At 36.9% G+C, this 18,239-nt stretch overlaps 1 protein-coding gene and 1 pseudogene across 2 annotated transcripts in view; both read right to left on the bottom strand.

The window, feature by feature from the left end:
• The window catches only part of SPINK5 (serine peptidase inhibitor Kazal type 5), a 76,805-nt gene extending 63,231 nt beyond the window's left edge, over positions 1-13,574 (bottom strand). The window contains exons 1-4 of one of the 2 annotated variants that reach the window (XM_086701005.1): positions 13,441-13,574; positions 11,937-11,962; positions 7,935-8,062; positions 5,941-6,013 (exon numbers count right to left, since the gene is read on the bottom strand). In XM_086701005.1, the coding sequence (XP_086557131.1) occupies positions 5,941-6,013; positions 7,935-8,062; positions 11,937-11,962; positions 13,441-13,495 (282 nt within the window). In that variant the 5' untranslated portion in view covers positions 13,496-13,574. The remainder of the gene's footprint in view (positions 1-5,940; positions 6,014-7,934; positions 8,063-11,936; positions 11,963-13,440) is intronic. The other variant, XM_086701013.1, reaches the window with a different exon arrangement.
• A 2,880-nt stretch (positions 13,575-16,454) lies between these two features.
• Positions 16,455-17,341, bottom strand: LOC112860603 (transcription elongation factor A protein-like 3; annotated as a pseudogene).
• Between the last annotated feature and the right edge of the window lie 898 nt (positions 17,342-18,239).

Consider the following 18,239-nt stretch of genomic DNA (forward strand, 5'->3'; position numbering starts at 1 on the left):
CATTTCAGACTCCTGTGTCTGTAGATCTAAGGAGTATCTATTGGAGATAGTTATAGTAGCTTTTTTTTTAATAAAACAACAATCTCTGACTTTTGATCAGAATGTTTAAATCATTTACATTTAGTATAATTATTGATATAGTTGTATTTATATTTGCTATGTTTCTGCTTGTTTTCAATATACTCTTACCCTTTTTACTTCTCTGTTCTTCCACTACTGCCTTCTTTTGGGTTAAATACTTCTAGTATGTCTTTTTAATGCTTCTGTTGATTTTACATATTTATTATATATATCATTTTATTGCTGCTTATTCTAGTGATTATCATATTCACCCCAGTTTATCCCAATCTATTACAGATTAATATTTAATTCTGGTAAAATATAGACATTTTGCCCCTGTATAGCTCCATTTTCTTTATTCCCCTTTGTACTATGGTTATCTTAAATATTTTATCTATACACCCAATAAAACAGTGTCATAGTTAATGCTTTATAAAATATTATATTGTTAAAAGAAACTAGGTAAAAATAAGGGAAATATATTTATAAAGTAGTTCATTTTAACCCATGTGTTTACCATTTCTGGTTCTTTTCACTTCTTTCTATAAATCCAAGTTACCATCTGGAAGTCATTTCCTTTCATCTAAAAGACTACCCTATTATTACTTGTAAAACAGGTCTGAAGGCAATAAATTTTCTCCAATTTCACTTATTTGGAAATGTCTTTATTTGACTTAATTTTTATTGGTTAATTTTGGTGAATATAGAATATGGATAAACATTTTTTTTCTTTCAGTACTTCAAGCATGTCATAACATTGTGTTCTGGCCTTCATTATTCTAGATGAGAAGCCAGTCATTAATTGAAACCACTATATACAATGTGTCATTTTTCTTTTTCCACTTAAAATTTTTTCTCTTGATTTCAGCATTTTAATCATGATAGGCCTAGGTGTTGATCTCTTTGTATTCATACTATTTGGGACTTGTTGCAATTATTGAATGTGAAGAGTAAGTTTTTAGAAATCAAACTTGATACATTTTAGGCCATTATTCCTTCATATAATTGTTCTGTTTATTTGATATTTTTTATTTTTGGTATTTCTATTGCACATGTATTGACATGCTTACTACCTCAGGGACTCTTTGTGTCCATTTTTAACCAATATTTTTTCTACTTCCATTGTTAATTTTTATTTATCTTTCTACAAGTTTACTAATTCTTTTTTATGCAGCCTCAGAGCTTCTTTTGAGCCTCTCTACTGAGTTTTTTGTGTGAATTATGCTATCAACTCCAGATTTTCTATTTGAGATATTTATCTTTGTCTATCTCCGTCTCTATCTCTATTTACTGAAAATGTGCATTTATTTATTCTTTGTTATTATACTTTCCTTTAATTATTTAAATAGTGTTTGAACTATTTAAACACTTTTAAAATAGCTGCTTCAAGCCTTTGTCTGCAAAACCTAACCCCCAGAGGCATTCAGATAGTTTCCATTGGCTTTTTTTCCCCCTGAGTAGGGGTCATACATTCCAGTTACTATTTTCATATTTCATAATTTTTGTTGATGGCTAGACATTTTGGATAATGATTTCACTATAAAGAATATTTTTGCTGTTGTGTTGCGTATTTGCATCTTCGGCTGGGCTAACTCTCTGATTTCTTGCTGTCCCACAATGTACAGTTGTTGATACATCTGCTAAGAAAATGTTTATAGTTTTTATTTTTTTAAGATTGGGTCTTTAGGTTTTTCTTTCCATATCTCTATAGCTTAGCAGATGGCCAATGATTAGAAACAGTTTGTGCTCAAACATCTCAAGCTAGTAAGGCTTCCATCCCCTACAGATAGGCCTGTGTATATTGAGGAGGATATTCAAAGTTCAGAATACATTTACATCTACCTCGGCATTTGCTTTCCACTTGGATTTTTTCATGTATGTTTTCTAAATGCTTGTGCACAATATCTATGGCTAACGAAGACTTTGTGAATTGCTCAGTCTTTCTTTGCTCTCTGTTGCCTATGTATGAAGACTCAGCCAGAAATATGCTTGCCTCAACCATGTTACCACTTCAGGGCATTGTCTTTACTCTGGGTGAAGATCATGACATCTACTGAAAACACCTCTGGATATAATTGTTGCCCACTGCTCTAAATTACTTCAATAAGACAGTGCGGTTGCTGACCCTCATAGTCTGCCCAACTGGTGGACATTCTATACCAACCCAACAACAAGAGTGAGATGGGAGTTTCCTTAAGAAGAACATCACAGACTCCCATTGTTCTAAATCAAAGTTCAGCAGTTTTTCAAGCATAAATGCTTATCAGATTGACATAGGCTACTGGTCAATTTCCAGATGCTATAAGGGTTGGTTTGGTCAATTTTGTCTAGATTTATAGTTGCTTTTTGGGGAAAGGATTTGCTAACATTGTTATTCAGCTATAGCCTTAAGTGCCACTTCTCAGGGTAATTTGATATTGATTTCAAAACCAGATAAGAATAATTAAAAAGAGAAAAGTACACACTCATTTTACTTAGGAAAATAGTTTCAAATTTTCTAAATAAAATACTAACTATAATTCAACAGTGTATTAAAAATATTAAAAATATATTAAGGTTAGTATGATTTACCCTAAGAAAACATGAATAGTTTAACATTAGAAATTTATCAAGAAATTTATTACATTAATAGACTGAAAGAAGAAAATTAGAAAACTATTTCAATAGTTGCAGAAAAGGCATTTGACAATGATCAAAACAGATTTAGAATATTAAGAACAGAAAGAAATTTTTCTAAACCTGCTATAGTTTATTTAAAAAACACCTACAGTAAACATACTTAGTGGAGAAACTTTAGATATATTCCTTTTAATATATGAAGAGAGGGCAATCTGATGTTCATTATCATCACTACTATTTAACTTTTGAATTCTAGATCCTGACCAATGATACAAGAAAAGAAAAAGAAATAAAGGAGTGATGAAATGCAAAAGAAAGTTATGAAACACCTACAATCTCTTATTATGCAGATAATGTGATGAACTACCAAGAAAAAATGATAAAATTAATAGATAAACTATCAGAATTAACAGAAAATGCTATAAAGCTATTCAGTGTAAGATTAACCTGTAGAAATCAAAAGAATTTTTCTATACCAGCAATAACCGAAAGAAATACCATAAATAAAATACCAATCAAAATAGCAATAAAATTACAAATTTTGTAGGTATTAGCAAAAATCATAAAAATCTCTGTGGAGAATATAGATTTCATGAAGTACACAGAAAGTATTATGAAGTAATGATAAGGTATTCTGTGCTCTTGAGTTGGTCAAGTTACTACTATAAAAAGTCAATTTTAGGGGCATCTGGGTGGCTCAGTCGGTTAAGCGTCCAACTTCTGCTCAGGTCATGATCTTGTGGTTTGTGAGTGCAAGCCCCACACCTGGCTCTGTGCTGACAGCTCAGAGCCTGGAGCCTGTTTCAGATTCTGTCTCCCTCTCTCTGCCCCTCCCCCACTCACACTCTGTCTCTCTCTTAAAAATAAATAAACATTTTAAAAAAGTCAATTTACTCAAATTTATAAATTCTTTGTATCCCTAATCACTTTGGGTTCCCAAACTCAAGTTAGATTTTTTCATAAACTGAATAAACTGTTTATTTGTAATATAGGGGGGAAATATAGGTCTATACATAGGTAAGTCAACTTTGAAAAAGATGAATTAAGAAAGGGGACCTGCCTTATTAGTTATTAAAGCAATGAACTCATCTAAACAGAATAGGTAACTCAGGAACACATACATACACACATATGAACGTAATATCCTACACAGTTGGCAACCTAAATCATAAATAAATGAATCAATCAATTAAAAAATAAAGTCTCTACACAGACCAAATACATTAAAGATTATGAGGAATTAGACGAGGGTGGTAGAAATGAAAATGGTAAAAAGGAGTCATATTTGGGATATACTTTGGAGGCAACACCAATGACAGTTGTAGATGGACTGGATATTAGAGTTGGAAAGTGAAAAAATGACATACTAGTGAAGTAGAAATTGATGATGCAAGAGAGAAAGGATTTCTGTAGGAGGAAAATTCTTGAACTGGAAGAGCACCTTATTCTGAAAGTATCAGGGTTGATTTTTGATGGGAGGAATCTAAGCACAAAAAGTGGGTAGATTTTTCTCTCTTATAGTAGAGAGAAGGTAACAACAAAAACAGTAAATTACATGAACTGATTCAAACACAAATAAGTAAAAATCTAAACAAATTATCTGAAAGGCCCAGAGACAAATACGAACTACCTTAATTTACAAGTACTTTCCTAGGTGGGAAAAAAGTAACCATAAGAACTTAAGAGGTAAAAATTATAACTCAGGCATAAAATGATAACAGAAAGGTATAATGTCTTCAAATTCCAAAATTTTATTTCTTAAAAATCCTACTTGATTAAAATTCAGCAAATATATGCCTACATGTGAAAACATATGACTAGCAATATTTAGAAATAGTTTTGTTAAAATTGGTATGTTTGTATAATTCATTTTTTGGTTTGTATTTGCTTGTATTTTATATTTTAAAACATCACTGATTAGTTTCTCATGAAGGAGAAAGAAGGGGAAGAGAATGTGGAGGAGAATAGATCTTACTGAAGGAGCCTCTCTCTCAATGTGACCAGTAAGGGCAGAATTGGAACTTACCAGTAAACCTTTCTGATCTCCACAGACTTTACAGAGCACAGAAGCAGCTCGCTTTTGCTCAGACAAAGGATTTTCAGGGATTGACCAATTGAGTGGTGACTGTGTTATTATTTTGGAACTGAGATTAGTTGAGTTCAATCAAAGAATCTGGTTGACTAGATTTACTGTGGAGGCTAAGATTCTCAGACAGACCTGAGTAACATTGACAGGGAAAATTTTAGCTCGGTTAGCCCAGGGATGTTACAGCAATTTGGGTGTGCCTCCCCTGACTGATCATTTTAATTATGTGTCAGGGACAGGAGTGGAGGAGAAAGAAGATGTTGGAAAAGAAGCTACAGAGGAGATCTATAGTGATATGAGTTGTCAGGATTCCTAGTGGTAACCCCAGCTTTGTCAATAACTTACTGTGACACGGTGCACCCTAGAAATTTCCCTTAATCTGGGTCTAGAATTCTTATTTTTTTGTAGAAATACAAAAATTGTGTATACATAAAAAAATAAAAAGTGAAATCATTGTGTGGTGGCTAGCAGCTGTATGGTTTCATTTTATTTGATTTTTTATAAAAAAAATTTTTTTTTTTTACCACAGAGCACTTTTCTCAAACAAATATTAGCCTGTATTCCAATCTCCAAAATAGATACAAACAAGCAACTCTAGTTGAGTTAGGGAAACTACAGGTATCAGAAAGGACATGAGTAGGAAATAAAAGAAGGAAAGAAAAAACAAAGAAAAGGAATCAGATGCCTGCTAACACATGGTAAACCTTGTACTTGGCTTTTTAAACTTAGTTTCTCATTTGGTCCACATTCCATTTCACAGATGAAAAGACTGAGACGCAGAGACACATAAATTGTCCAAGTGACATAGACAATAAATAAGAGTTCTGAGATTTGAACTTAGTTCTAATAGTTCCATGAAGGCTCTTGGTGAAGCCGAGACAGGACAGGAGGAATGAGAAATGGCTATGGAAGGCAGGCATCACACTCACTTACTCCACCTCTTAGCGTCTGTCAGTGCCCAAAATGTTTTCTGAGAGTTAGGTCATGGGTTGGGCATAGGGACAAGCTGTACCAGATAGTTAGCCCACCCCTGGACTAAGCCATGTTCCCTCCCTTCCTAAGTAGTTGGCTTCACAACAGGTATGACCTAGTAATTAGGAAATAAACAAATAGTTTTAAATAGTCAAACATAATCTTGAAAGTAAATATGACAAGTTGACTTCAAATAATCTCACCGTTTCTGGGGCAGCGGCCTGAGTGGCTCTTGTTAAATGCCTAGCCCTCCTCTGGGATTTTGCTTGTTTTTCCCTGGAAGAGAGCAAGGAAGAGCATAGCTTGCTTAGATATGTTTTCCCAATTTGGGGGATAATAGCATACATGTCAAACTTAATTTTGACTCTTACCCTGAGCTCAATCAGGTATATCGGAAGTGAGGTACACGCAGAAATGAGCCAAGGTACCATAAATGTCTCCTCAGTACTGAAAAATATCTCAGATATGGTTCCACAGAAGGCAAGAATCTTTACCTTTAACTGCATAATGACTACTCCCCCACCCCTTTCAGTGCTTTCAACATCTAGGTGGTCACCAACTCTAAAAGCCATCTCTGCCACTGTTGGAATAGTCTCTTTGAAAGACCATGTTCACACTGAACCAAAATCTGTTTGTTTCTGGTTCTACACTCTAAGGTCCCACAGAGAAAATTCAGAAATTTGAGGATAGCTTTTATGCCTTGCACAGTTTCCTTTCCAGATTAAGAAACTGAGTTTATTCCGACATAATTTAAGTAAGTGATAAAAATAATAATTGAGTGAATGACTTCAAAGAGATAAACTGCCTTTATGTCTCAAGGCATTCTACTTTTGTTTTAAATTATTTTTCAGTAAATGTACTAGGTTCATAGTTTCAGTCTCCTATCAAGACAATCCTATGTAACAAGGAAGAAGCTTTGTAGTAACTAATACAACTGCTAGTTTACATTCAGGTTTCAAGAGAATAATTTGCCATAGGCCTCCCCCCACCCCCACCTAAATCTTGATCTTTTTCCTTCATCTTCCCACAGTTTCTTCACTAGCAGCAGCATGTGTGATCATGGCTTCATTATCCCAATATTATTGACTATGTCAAATTAAATCCCCTGAGATTTAATTAGCATTTAAAAGCTAATTATAACATAATTATCTTAAATGGATCAGCTTAGTGTTGGCTTAGTATCAGTGTTGAAGTTTTGATGGTGGTCAGAAATTAAAGATGACCTCCCTATTCAAAAACAAAATAGAACACTTTGATTTGAGGATTCTGTATTGATAACAAGCCTTCTTCCACCTTTGGGTGTCATCAAAGAGAAGGAAGTCAAGTTAAGAAGCATTACATAGATGTTGGTAAACTTTCAGGACACTCACCCTTTCTGAGCTGCCGGGATGTAGAAAATAAAATTAATTCTTTAGACCTTCTCATCCTAGTGTAATCCTAGGTGTCTACAGACACTGGCAGCTCACAGGGTCAGGGTGCAAGATGTGTCCTGCTTAAAGCCTTCTACTGTTTGGCTGCCATAAGGAGAACTTGGCATCATTCCCAGGGCGGGGGGGTGGGGGGTGGGGGTGGGGGTGGGGAGGCGGGTGGTGGTGGCTTTTCTCAGTCCTGAGGGTACCACAGAGTCAGGGCTTAACACAACTAAGAATTCTTTTTTCCCAGAATCAGGAAACTCAAATTGGAACTATATCCTCAAAAGACTATTAAGTGCTACATAAGGTATTAACCCTCTACCCTCTGGAATGTTTTAGAATACCATTTGAGCGATTTAAAAATCTTTCCAGGAGGCACCTGGGCAGCTGAGTCAGTTAAGGCTCCAACTCTTGATTTCAGCTCAGGTAATGATCTTGAGGTTACTGAGATCAAGCTCCACGCAGGGCTCTGCGCTAACAGTATGGAGCCTGATTGGGAATCTCTCTCCCTCTTTCTCTGCCCCTCTTCCGCTCCCTAGCGTGCTCTCTCTCTCTCTCTCAATAAATAAATAAATAAATAAATAAATAAATAAATAAATAAATAAATAAATGTTAAAAAAAAATCTTTCCAGATAGGAGGTACTTATCCAACTTCTGCTAAGCATTTTTATTTAACCACTTAGATTTAGAAAAGTACATTTGATGGGATATAAAAAGAATACATTTACTATTTCAGAGAATAGCTGGTAACTCAAACACTCAAAAGAACGAGAACTTTTACTCACAGTATCATTTTGCATGTGGCACACCTGCTGATGAATGCTATTCCATCCGGGCTTTGAAAAAGTTTTTTATCTTGGGAACAAAATAATTTTCCATTTTTCATCAATGCCCGATATTCATTGCATGTTTCCTAAGGAAAAGATTTAAAGAACTGTGTTTACTGAAGCTCATAAAACCAAGGCTTTACCTTCTAAGAACTTCCTTGAGCAATATTATTTAATGACCACTACCTGCTCTCTATCGAAGCCAATCACTCAATTGACACAAATAACATGAATTCAAATAATGACTGGATTGTCCCTTGGGGATTGAAAATCCACTTAATAAGCATTCATCTAAAACAATGAGTAAAATGGAAAGACCTGACCTCATATTCCAGGGCTGTCATTCCCAAGCCCAATAGCCTTCTCAAATTAAGTTCTCAATGGCTAACTTACCCTATCTGTAAAAACAGGATATAATTTCATACGTTTCATATGTCTTGTGAACATTAAATAAGTATGTGAAACATTCAAAGGTGCTTGATAAATAGTAAATAATCAATAATCACATTCCTCTCCCCTTTTCCTCCTCCTTTATTATTATTGTTGCTATTATTATTATTATTATTATTGGAATATGATGCATATAAGATACCCAGCACACGGTAGGTCGATAATAACTGCTGTCAAAAGGAACATGAAAAGACTACTGAAAAGGTTAATTCAATATATTTCATGGAAGGCTTTCTGTATGTCACTATTTTCTAGGAACTTAAAATCAATGGTGCATTTGCACTATCTCATACAGTACTAATTTAATATGTCTTACTTGCTATCAGTTTAGAAAATCCACTAGGTATTTAGAGCAAGCCTTTAGAATGTAAGTTCTGTGGGGTTTTTATTTTGTTTTGATTTTGCCAAAAAAATTACTGCCTCAACATGTTTACATAAGAAAAAAAATTAAACGATGCTTTTGTGTCCAACTCTGACAAATACAACCTCTTCAAAAGAAGTGATCATAGAATTCTGTCCAGCCTCCTATATCTTTATAATAATCACTCAATCAGTTAACAAAAAGTCATTACAATATTAATATACTTTGCTAAGTGCCATGTATATAGCTAGGTGCATGGATAGAGCAATGAGGCAGGAGCATCCTTGCCTGAATTGTGCTTACCATCTAATGGATACTAATGGATAATGATGTACTTCACCTAGCTTCTTTAACATGGGAGGCAGTTGGTAGCACTAGCAGAATAATTAATGGAGAAGAGGAATAAATAAATAATATCAGAGACAAGCCCTGGGAAATTTTGCTAATGGTGACCTACTAAAATACCTCAGAAAATGATTATGACCACCCAGTGATGTTATCTGAGTAGCACAGTAATAATTTCTGGCAACTGACTGATGACTGGGCTGCTTGAGCTCTGTGTAGTCTCTGATTCTATAGTATCTTTTTTTTTTTTAAGTTTATTTATTTTGAGAGAGAGAGAGAGAGAGAGTGTGTGCATGAGCAGGGGAGGGGCAGAGGGAGAGGGAGACAGAACCCCAAGCAGGCTCTGTGAGCCTCACAAACTGTGAGATCATGACCTGAGCCGAAACCAAGAGTCTGACGCTTAACCAACTAAGCCACCCAGGAGCCTCTGATTCTACAGTATCTTATGCCAACATGGAAAGTTACTGCTTAGCTTGCCAGACATAACTGATTCTAAAAATGCAAAATTCTAGATGCAACTTTGTCATAGAGAGAAGAGCTTGGTATTTTTTGTGATAGAAACATATCCCTTGTGAGTTAAGATAGAACTCAATGCTGTTTTTCTGAGTTGTGAAATAATCCAATGGATTCTCTTGGCAAACAGAAAAAAGGCCATAAAAATTAAAAGCAGGAGGTGGGTTTTTCCCTGGAAAAAACAGCCTTTGGCTTGTTTTCATTTTGTTTTGTTTTGCTATTGTTGTTGTTCATGTCTTCTCCACATGTCTCAGAAAAACTAAAGCCCTCCAGGGCCAAGCTCTTTCCTTTACTGGCTCTGACATAGCTCATTGTCTTCTACTGTCTCTCCTCCAACATCATAATACAATCCACCAGGAGCTGGCATCACCTCCATTCTGTGTTAGGGCACTAACAAGGTGCTTTTGACTATAATAACCCTTCTGTGATAACAAATTTAAATGTATGGTAAAGATCCTTGCAGATGACTACAGTCATTTTCTGTGCTGTTCCGGGTCATGTTTATAACATTCAACATGCTTTTCTGGAGCTGTCAAGAACTCAAGCTACTGAATTTGGAAAATAAAAATTCCAGGACCATAAGAAACATTAAATCAATACTTCTCATTTCTGACAAAATATACAAAGATTGCTATCAGAAATATTTCCAGAGACATAATTATTTCTTTGTGTTCTTCTTGCCTATGCCAACATAAAGGGTGGCTAAATTTATTTTTAAAAGAAATAGAGTTTGTGCAAAGTCCCAGTTGCAAAATTGCCTGGATGGCTCAGTCAGTTAAGCGTCCGACTTCAGTTCAGGTCATGATCTCGCAGTTAGTGGGTTTGAGCCCCGCATCCAGCTCTGTGTTGACAGCTCAGAGCCTGGAGCCTGCTTCAGATTCTGTGTCTCCCTGTCTCTCTGCCCTTCCCCTGCTCATGCTCTGTCTCTCTCTCTCTCTCCTTCAAAAATAAAAACATTTAAAATTTTTTTAAAAAATAGAAATATCTATCAGAAATCACCACCCATTATCATAGAGTCTGAAAAAGCAAATCACGGCTTCATGCACAGTGATATTTATACAATACTCTTCTTTTTGCCAGTATAAAACATGCAAGTGAGCATGCTCTCTGACTCCTTCAAATCCAAGTTTTTCTACTCTACTCTACTACCCTACTTATTCCATAGAGGTTTCTGAGCCTCTTCTCAGACAGCAAACTTAGATGAAATAATAGAGACTATGGTGAAATTTTCTACCGGGGGTGCCTGGGTGGCTTAGTCAGTTAAGTGTCTCATTCTTGATTTTGGCTCAGGTCATGACGTCACGGTTGGTGAGGCAGAGCCCTGAGTCAGGCTTTGGACTTCAGATCTTTGTTTTAATGCTGTCTTTTTAGAGAAAACTTCTTGACTATCCTAAGAAGAACTGATACTACCTCCATCCCCAGAAATTCCTACCTTCCATCCTACTTCATTTTTCTTGTGACACTAATCATTATTTAATGTGCTATACATTTTATTAATTGACTCATTAACTTGTCTGTTTTTCTCCACTAAGATGCAAGTTCCACAAGGGCCGGGTTCCTGTCTGTTTCCTTACTTTCCAATATCTCCAACATCTCAAACAGGGTCTGACAAATGGTAGATGCTGAGTAAATATTAACTGAATGAAATACATACACTGACATACATATACAAATATATACTAGGTACAGACAACCCCTTTATACGCAATAATCACAAGAGCACTCACTTCAGCTTTCTATGTATGTTGTTACTTTTTCAGGTGTTAAACTGAACAATACTAATTCACTGGTATATTTATGGAATTTTTTTAAAGTTTATTTATTTGGAGAGAGACAGAGAGAAGACGCGGGGGGGGGGGTGCGGGGTGGAGGCACGCAGAGAGACAATCGCAAACAGGCTCTGTGCTGTGAACACAGACCTCAACCTGGGGCTCGAACTCACAAACTGTGAGATCATGACCTGAGCCGAAACCAGCAGTCAGAAGCTTACCAACTGAGCCACCCAGGTGCCCCTGTTTATGGAATTTTGAAGCACTCCTTTAGCATGGTAGATTGCCTCTTGCAGACATCCATCATCATTTGTACATTGATATGCGTGTCTGTGTGTGTGTGTGTGTGCGTCTGTATGATTCATGTCTTCCTTCATAAAGACTTGTTTCTGTTTTTAACAAAAGCTATTAGTACCTATCAGTATAATATGTCTGTATTATTAACGTGAAGGTGTTGGCCACAGATCATTTTTCTTTAGAGATCTTGAAATGGATTCAATGAACAGAAAAAGCAGGACTAACCTGATTTTCACCCTCACTGGCAGCATCTGGGACAAAAATATAGAAACCAAAGTTAAGGGAATGTAAACTATTCAATAAACAAACAATTCACTCAGTGCAGTGTCTTGCTTATTTTAATGGCAATATGTTATAAAACCACAAATTGTTTTTGAACACATTAAAATTTACGATGGCAAATAAAATGAAGGCACTGCACCAAGAAATCAGCACGTACACTCACAGAGGTCCAGTCACTCATAAAAGTCTAAATTACTTTGGAAAATAATACTCATATACTTTCTTACCCCCTCAAAATATCTGATTTCAAAAAGATCCTTTCACAGAAAAGTATGAGAGACCTCTCTTAAAATTATAATGTAACAAATACCAAGTATATCACAGCAATTATAATTTAAAAGTATAGTGTAGCGTAAAGTTTATATCATATATACACATAAAATTAAATTTTCTGAATTCTGGCAACTCTGCCTCCTTATTACAGCTACAAGGATTAGAGATTTGACAAAAATTAAGAATAATTAAAATCCCAGGCTATTATACTCTCTCATTAACAGACTCCAGCGCCCCCCTTTTTTAATGTTTATTTTTTGAAAGAGAGTCAGAGGGCGAGCAGGGGAGGGGCAGAGAGAGAGGTAGACACAGAATCTGAAGCAGGCTCCAGGCTCTGAGCTGTCAGCACAGAGCCGGGTGCGAGGCTTGAATCCACAGACAGCAAGATCATGACCTGAGCCAAAGTAGGTTGCTTACCCAAATGAGACACCCAGGCACCCCATCAGACTCCCTTTTGTACCTACACACTTATTTTAGGAAAGTGGCATCATTTATGTATAATAATCTCCAGACTCTTCATCTCTGAGATTTTCTTTTAAAAAATGCAAATGCTTCAGAGAAGATTGAGCCTAGGCAATTCATGTTTCCTTCAAATTCAAATAGCAAGTGCAAAAACTTACCTTTCACTTCTTATAAAAGTCTCTTACCCTTTAGGAGAGATGCTCTCAGTCCATTTAGGATTTGGTAATACAAAAATAAAATATACAAGGAGGCACTGCTACTTTAAAATAGGAATAGATGATTGAATTTGATTTTTAATTGTTTATATATAGTACTATATATATATATACATGAAATATACATCTACATTTTAAATATCTACTACATACATAATTCCTATCAGTATGAATTGATGTAGTTGGTTACGGGAAGATGAAGAAGAATCTATTAGCTTTTCAGAACTAATAAAGAATTAATAGAAGGATTTCTCATTGGTAAAAATTCAGATTATGTCAAACTACTTGCCATTTCTAAAGATAACAACATAGTTATTTATTAAGCCACATATGTAATCCTTCAAAACTCTGTCTGGCAAGATATTTCAAGATTATACATACACACATACATATATACATACAAACACACATTTTAGGAGTAGGGGGAGGGAGACAAGTCCCTGCCTAGGGCTTTACCATGTGTGGCAAGAGGCTTAGATTACATGCAAATTGCTCACCTTGTATAAGGCAAAGAGCCAGGGTCAGAAGCATTGGCACTGTGGTTATCTTCATGTTGAAGATGATGTAAGTTGGTTACAAGTCTGCTCCGTGCATTGCTCACCAGCTGGTGCTCTAAGACTGAACCCGTGGAGATGCAGCCTACTTTTTATATATACTGGCAAATACTGGTGACACCCACAACAACAAGCAACATTATAAAACCAGTTGTTCAAGGTCGTGCTAGACTTAATACACCACATCAATTTAGTTTCCATCCTTTAGCATCCTGTCAAGGGAGCAGATTTGAACCAATAATGTGTATTTCTACAGTTCTAATATGTTTTCATGATACCTCCCCCAAAAAGCGATAGATTGAATCCAAGAATGTCATTAAAGTTTAATACTCCACGGTTATTAGTATCTAAGAACTGAATTCTTCACCAAGACCAGACACATTACTTTTCAGACAAACATGTTTCTAACTGGTCTCCCTTCATAAGTGGGAGGGGAGGGAAAAAGACAGATGGATTACCCTACTAGTCAGAGACGTACAGATTCCCACATCTGGAGAAAGTTGCCTGTAGTGAGAGAAGCTGTTGCTTCCATCCGCAGATGTTTTGAAGTGTCTCAATTCAGTGCCATGGACTCATGTACAAGTTAGAATTAACAACCCACAGAGCTAACCCAGCAAGATTCTAACACTGAGTACATGGGAAAGCTGAAATTCAGAAAAGGAACACTGACTTTCCCCAGAACACACAGTTTAGAAGGAAGACTCAAGGGTGGTACTTGAAGAAGACCACAAGTTCAACACTTTTTTCAACTTTTTTCATGGCTTCCATCACGCATTAGTAAAGGCAGAAACTGTGTGAAATCAAAGCTTGCACATAACTACTTTTAAAAATTCTCAACCTGAAGGACATTTTACATTCTAAGGTCTCACTGTTTGGTCTAACCAAACATCATAATCATAAACATTAGAGTCTCCAGCTTTAAGTTTCCACAACCCATCACTCCCCAAATGACTGTTTTAAAAACTTGTCTCAACCTATTTTCTCCTAAATTTAGTTTACTCCTATGTTGACTCATTATTTAGTCTCCCAAGGAGGAAAGAAAGAATAAAGTATTTAAAAATACCAATATATCAATGTAACATTTTTCTAGAGATAGTATCTTCTCCTTAGTTCCTTCTTCCATTTTACAAGTAATGCCTTTTGTCTACCTGCTTACTCTACTCCAGTAGCTCAAGAAAGCACCTGAAAAATTATGTAAAAATGGTTGAAGCCAGAGCCCAACGGTTTGATTCCAGTACTCCAAAGGGTCTCTACATTCATAGAGGGAAAGTTTTAAACTTTATGGGATCAAAGCCCTTTTAAAGGTTCTTCCAGAAAACTGATCTAAGGCTAGCCAATTTGAGAATGATGTCAATATTCTGGATACCATCAAAGCCAGAGTATTTCCTTTTCTTTTTTTTTTTTAATGAAATAACTTATTTCCTATAAAAGTATAATCATTGGTTTCAAGGTCTGTGCTTTGTTTCTTCCAATAGTTTGGTAAAATGAGTGTCTACGGAAAGCAAATTCAAACTGCATTACTGTTATAGATTAGAAAATTGATATCCATCATGGCGTAATCGAAAGAGAATGGAACAGAGAGTCAGGAAATTTGTTTCTATTCCTGTCTTTGCAACCTCACAGCGTAATGGAAATGAACTTGGCTTTGACGTATGATAGACGTGGGTCCAAATCTTGACTCATTGGTTACTAGCTATGTTGCCTTGGGCAAATCACTTATTTTCTCTCGGCCTCAGTTTCCCAATATGCAAAACAGGGGTAATAAAATTGCAGTATACAATTGTTGTAAGAGTTAGAGGAAATTCGTGTGTGTGTGTGTGTGTGTGTGTGTGTGGCTTAGAATAATTTTGAGTATAGTGATAAGTCTTATAGTTAATTATAGTTGGTTTTGCATTTTTATGTTATTATAATGGTGTAGGTGTATTAGTTAATGTCAAAGATCCCAAGAAAAGTCAATATCACTTGGACATGGACCTCAACAATAGATTTAAGTTTACTCATCATGGAATAACACCCCCAACACGTTCTGAACTAAGATTAAAAAGTCAAGATATAAGTTCTCCTTTTCATTTTATTATATTCTCTCTTTCTTTTTTTTAAGTTTTATTTTAGACAGAGGAAGCGTGCACACATGCGCAAGTTCCAGCAGGGGAAGGACAGAGGAAAGAGAGAGAGAACCTTAAGTAGGCTCCACACTTGGTGTGCGAGCCTGACATGGGGCTCGAATCCACAACCCTGGGGTCATGACCTGAGCTGAAATCAAGAGTTTTGCTGTTTAAAGCTTGTCAAAGTCATTGCAAGATTTCAGTCACCATTGATTCCTTAGCTTTTTCTGTACAAGTGTCTTCTAAATATTGACACACCAGTACCGATTTTTTATTTTTTATCTGCTCTGTCAGATCATATGAAATGGGACCCAACAATACACTCTATTACTGGTGATAAGGAAGTTTAATGTCTTAAAGTAGAATTGGTGACTGTGTAATATGCTCCAATGAACCCCAAACCTAGCCCAAATGGATAGTATTCCCAGGAGTGGAAGTAGTGTGAAGGCAGAACAAAAGAACCAAAAATTATTGCATCTCTAAAGAATCTCTGCTATGAGGAAAGGTTGAGGAGTTGGTTTCCTTCTTACTGGAAAAGTGCTCCTCAATGACACCCAGTACATATGAAATGATGAATAAGAAGTTTGGAATGGATAGCCTCTTCTATGAGGAGAGGGAGCCAAAAGAAGATTCAATGAGCACTCCCAATATTGGAAGGAAAACCAGTTGCCTCTTGACATCAGGGCTTTTTCTCCATTTCATTTCAGGAATGTTCTAAATCCAGAGGTGATTCATGACATACTCTGTTAGTTATTCCATGTTTCTGACAACCACAACATTTAAATTCAAATGAATGGGATTGAAGTTTTAGAAAAATGGGGTTTGGGTTATGAGAGTACTTTTGTGTGTGAGTGTGGTTCTGAAAACTGTTTTTCTTTATTGTTATTTTACAATGTACCATGAAAACCTCTTCCATGCACATGAGTGAAAATGTCCTACTGACGAAGAACACTGCAGTTGGATCAAAAGGCTGCTGGCAACAAGAGTGCCAGCTAAAGCAAGGTATCAGCTTAAGGTTAAAGCACATAGCATGGCAAATGCCTGCCAGGGAAAGCAGAGTCAGCAATATTTTCATCAGAGAAATCAGAATTTAAGACCAAAGGCATTAGAGATATGGGATATCATGTAAGCCCACTTGGCCCCTACCTCCACCCGTGACTTTCCTGACACCCATGGTCCCCTTGGCGAGAATGGATCCCGTACATCTCTTTGCATCCAATGTAAACCACCCATTTTCTGTTTTTTCCTTAGCTCTTCCTGAGCCCTTGACATATCTCCACGTTCTCTCATCATCTCCTCACACTGCCCGAGTGCCCTTTCTGTAAGTCCTCCTGATAATCCTTGGGGGAATCGTCTGTTCCCCTGTCTGTTTTTCTTTTTGCTTTCCTGGGCATGTCATCTTCAGCCAGGTGTTTTTCCGCATCCCACAGCTCGCTCTCAGGATTTGCCTGGGATTCTGGCTTGCTCTCACACTGCGGCCTTCCCTCATTCTCGGACTTGCCCGGCTTTTCTTGCTTTCCCTCATCTTCTGGTTGTCCCTCATCATCTGGCTGTCTCCCATTCTGGAACCTTCCCTCATGCCCTGGCTTCCCCCTCCACTTCCAGCTTCTCTTCCTCATCGGATTTCCCTTCATCTTCCGGCTTTAGCCTCGCTTCCAGCTTTCCTTTTTTTTCATCGTAGAGTTTTTTCCATGTTGACATTTCCCCTTTTTTCCTGCCCTGCAGGGAACCCGGACAGGTTCCTCTGTCCCTTCTAGTCTTGCAGAGTGCTGGGGACTGACTCGCGGAGGTGCGGGCCGGCAGGCCCCCCCGCGTCCTCTGGCTCCGGAAGCGCGCCCTCCCCCCCTGCCCCCGCCAGCGTTCAAGGAGCAGGTTCTGCGCAGGTGCAGGGACGCGTCAGCAAGGCAGGCAGGGAGCGTGCGTACTTTTCCTTAAATTCCAAATTCCATCTTTTTTTTTTTTTTTTCTTCACTCTTTCAATTATTCATGAAACATGTAGAACCTTTTTTCTTCTCATGAAGAAGGAACGAAGCTAGAGTACAAGAAGTATAAACTTTACAGTTCAAAACAGGTATCAAGTGGTCCAGAATCTGAATTCACGTCAAGGATATTGACACACAGGAAAGAGATGAGAAAACTATAAAAGCAAACGAGATTTTGTAGACCAGTAGTGTTGCTAAAGGCCAAATTTATTTCCTAAATCCGAAGTTATCAGACTGTGGTTCAAATCTTCTTTTTCTATGTAGAGATATCCTTGATGATGACCATAGTTTAATAAATAACTATAGTCTCTTAAGATAAAATCACTTTCTGCATTTTCAAAACAATCTGCCATTATTAGCTGTCTTGATTTGTTTATGCAATCACGTGAGGTAGCAAAGTACGTGTTATTCTTTTCTTACCTGCCCCAGATGGTAGCATGAATGAACCCCAGGTCAGGAACTAGCTTGGAAAGTAATCCCAGCCTTGCCTCTTGCTCACCTTATACACCCGATAAAGCTCTCCCAGAGCCTTTTAGGGAGTTCAAAGAGAATCTAGACATTATAATGCTGTAAACTAGGGACAGCGTGCTGATCATTTAGTTCTTCTCATGCCTGCTCTCACACACTCATACAATTGCACACATACACACACAAA

Source organism: Puma concolor, chromosome A1 (assembly GCF_028749965.1).
Source record: "Puma concolor isolate L17-30 chromosome A1, mPumCon1.1.hap2, whole genome shotgun sequence".
Classification (NCBI taxonomy): Eukaryota; Metazoa; Chordata; class Mammalia; order Carnivora; family Felidae; genus Puma; species Puma concolor.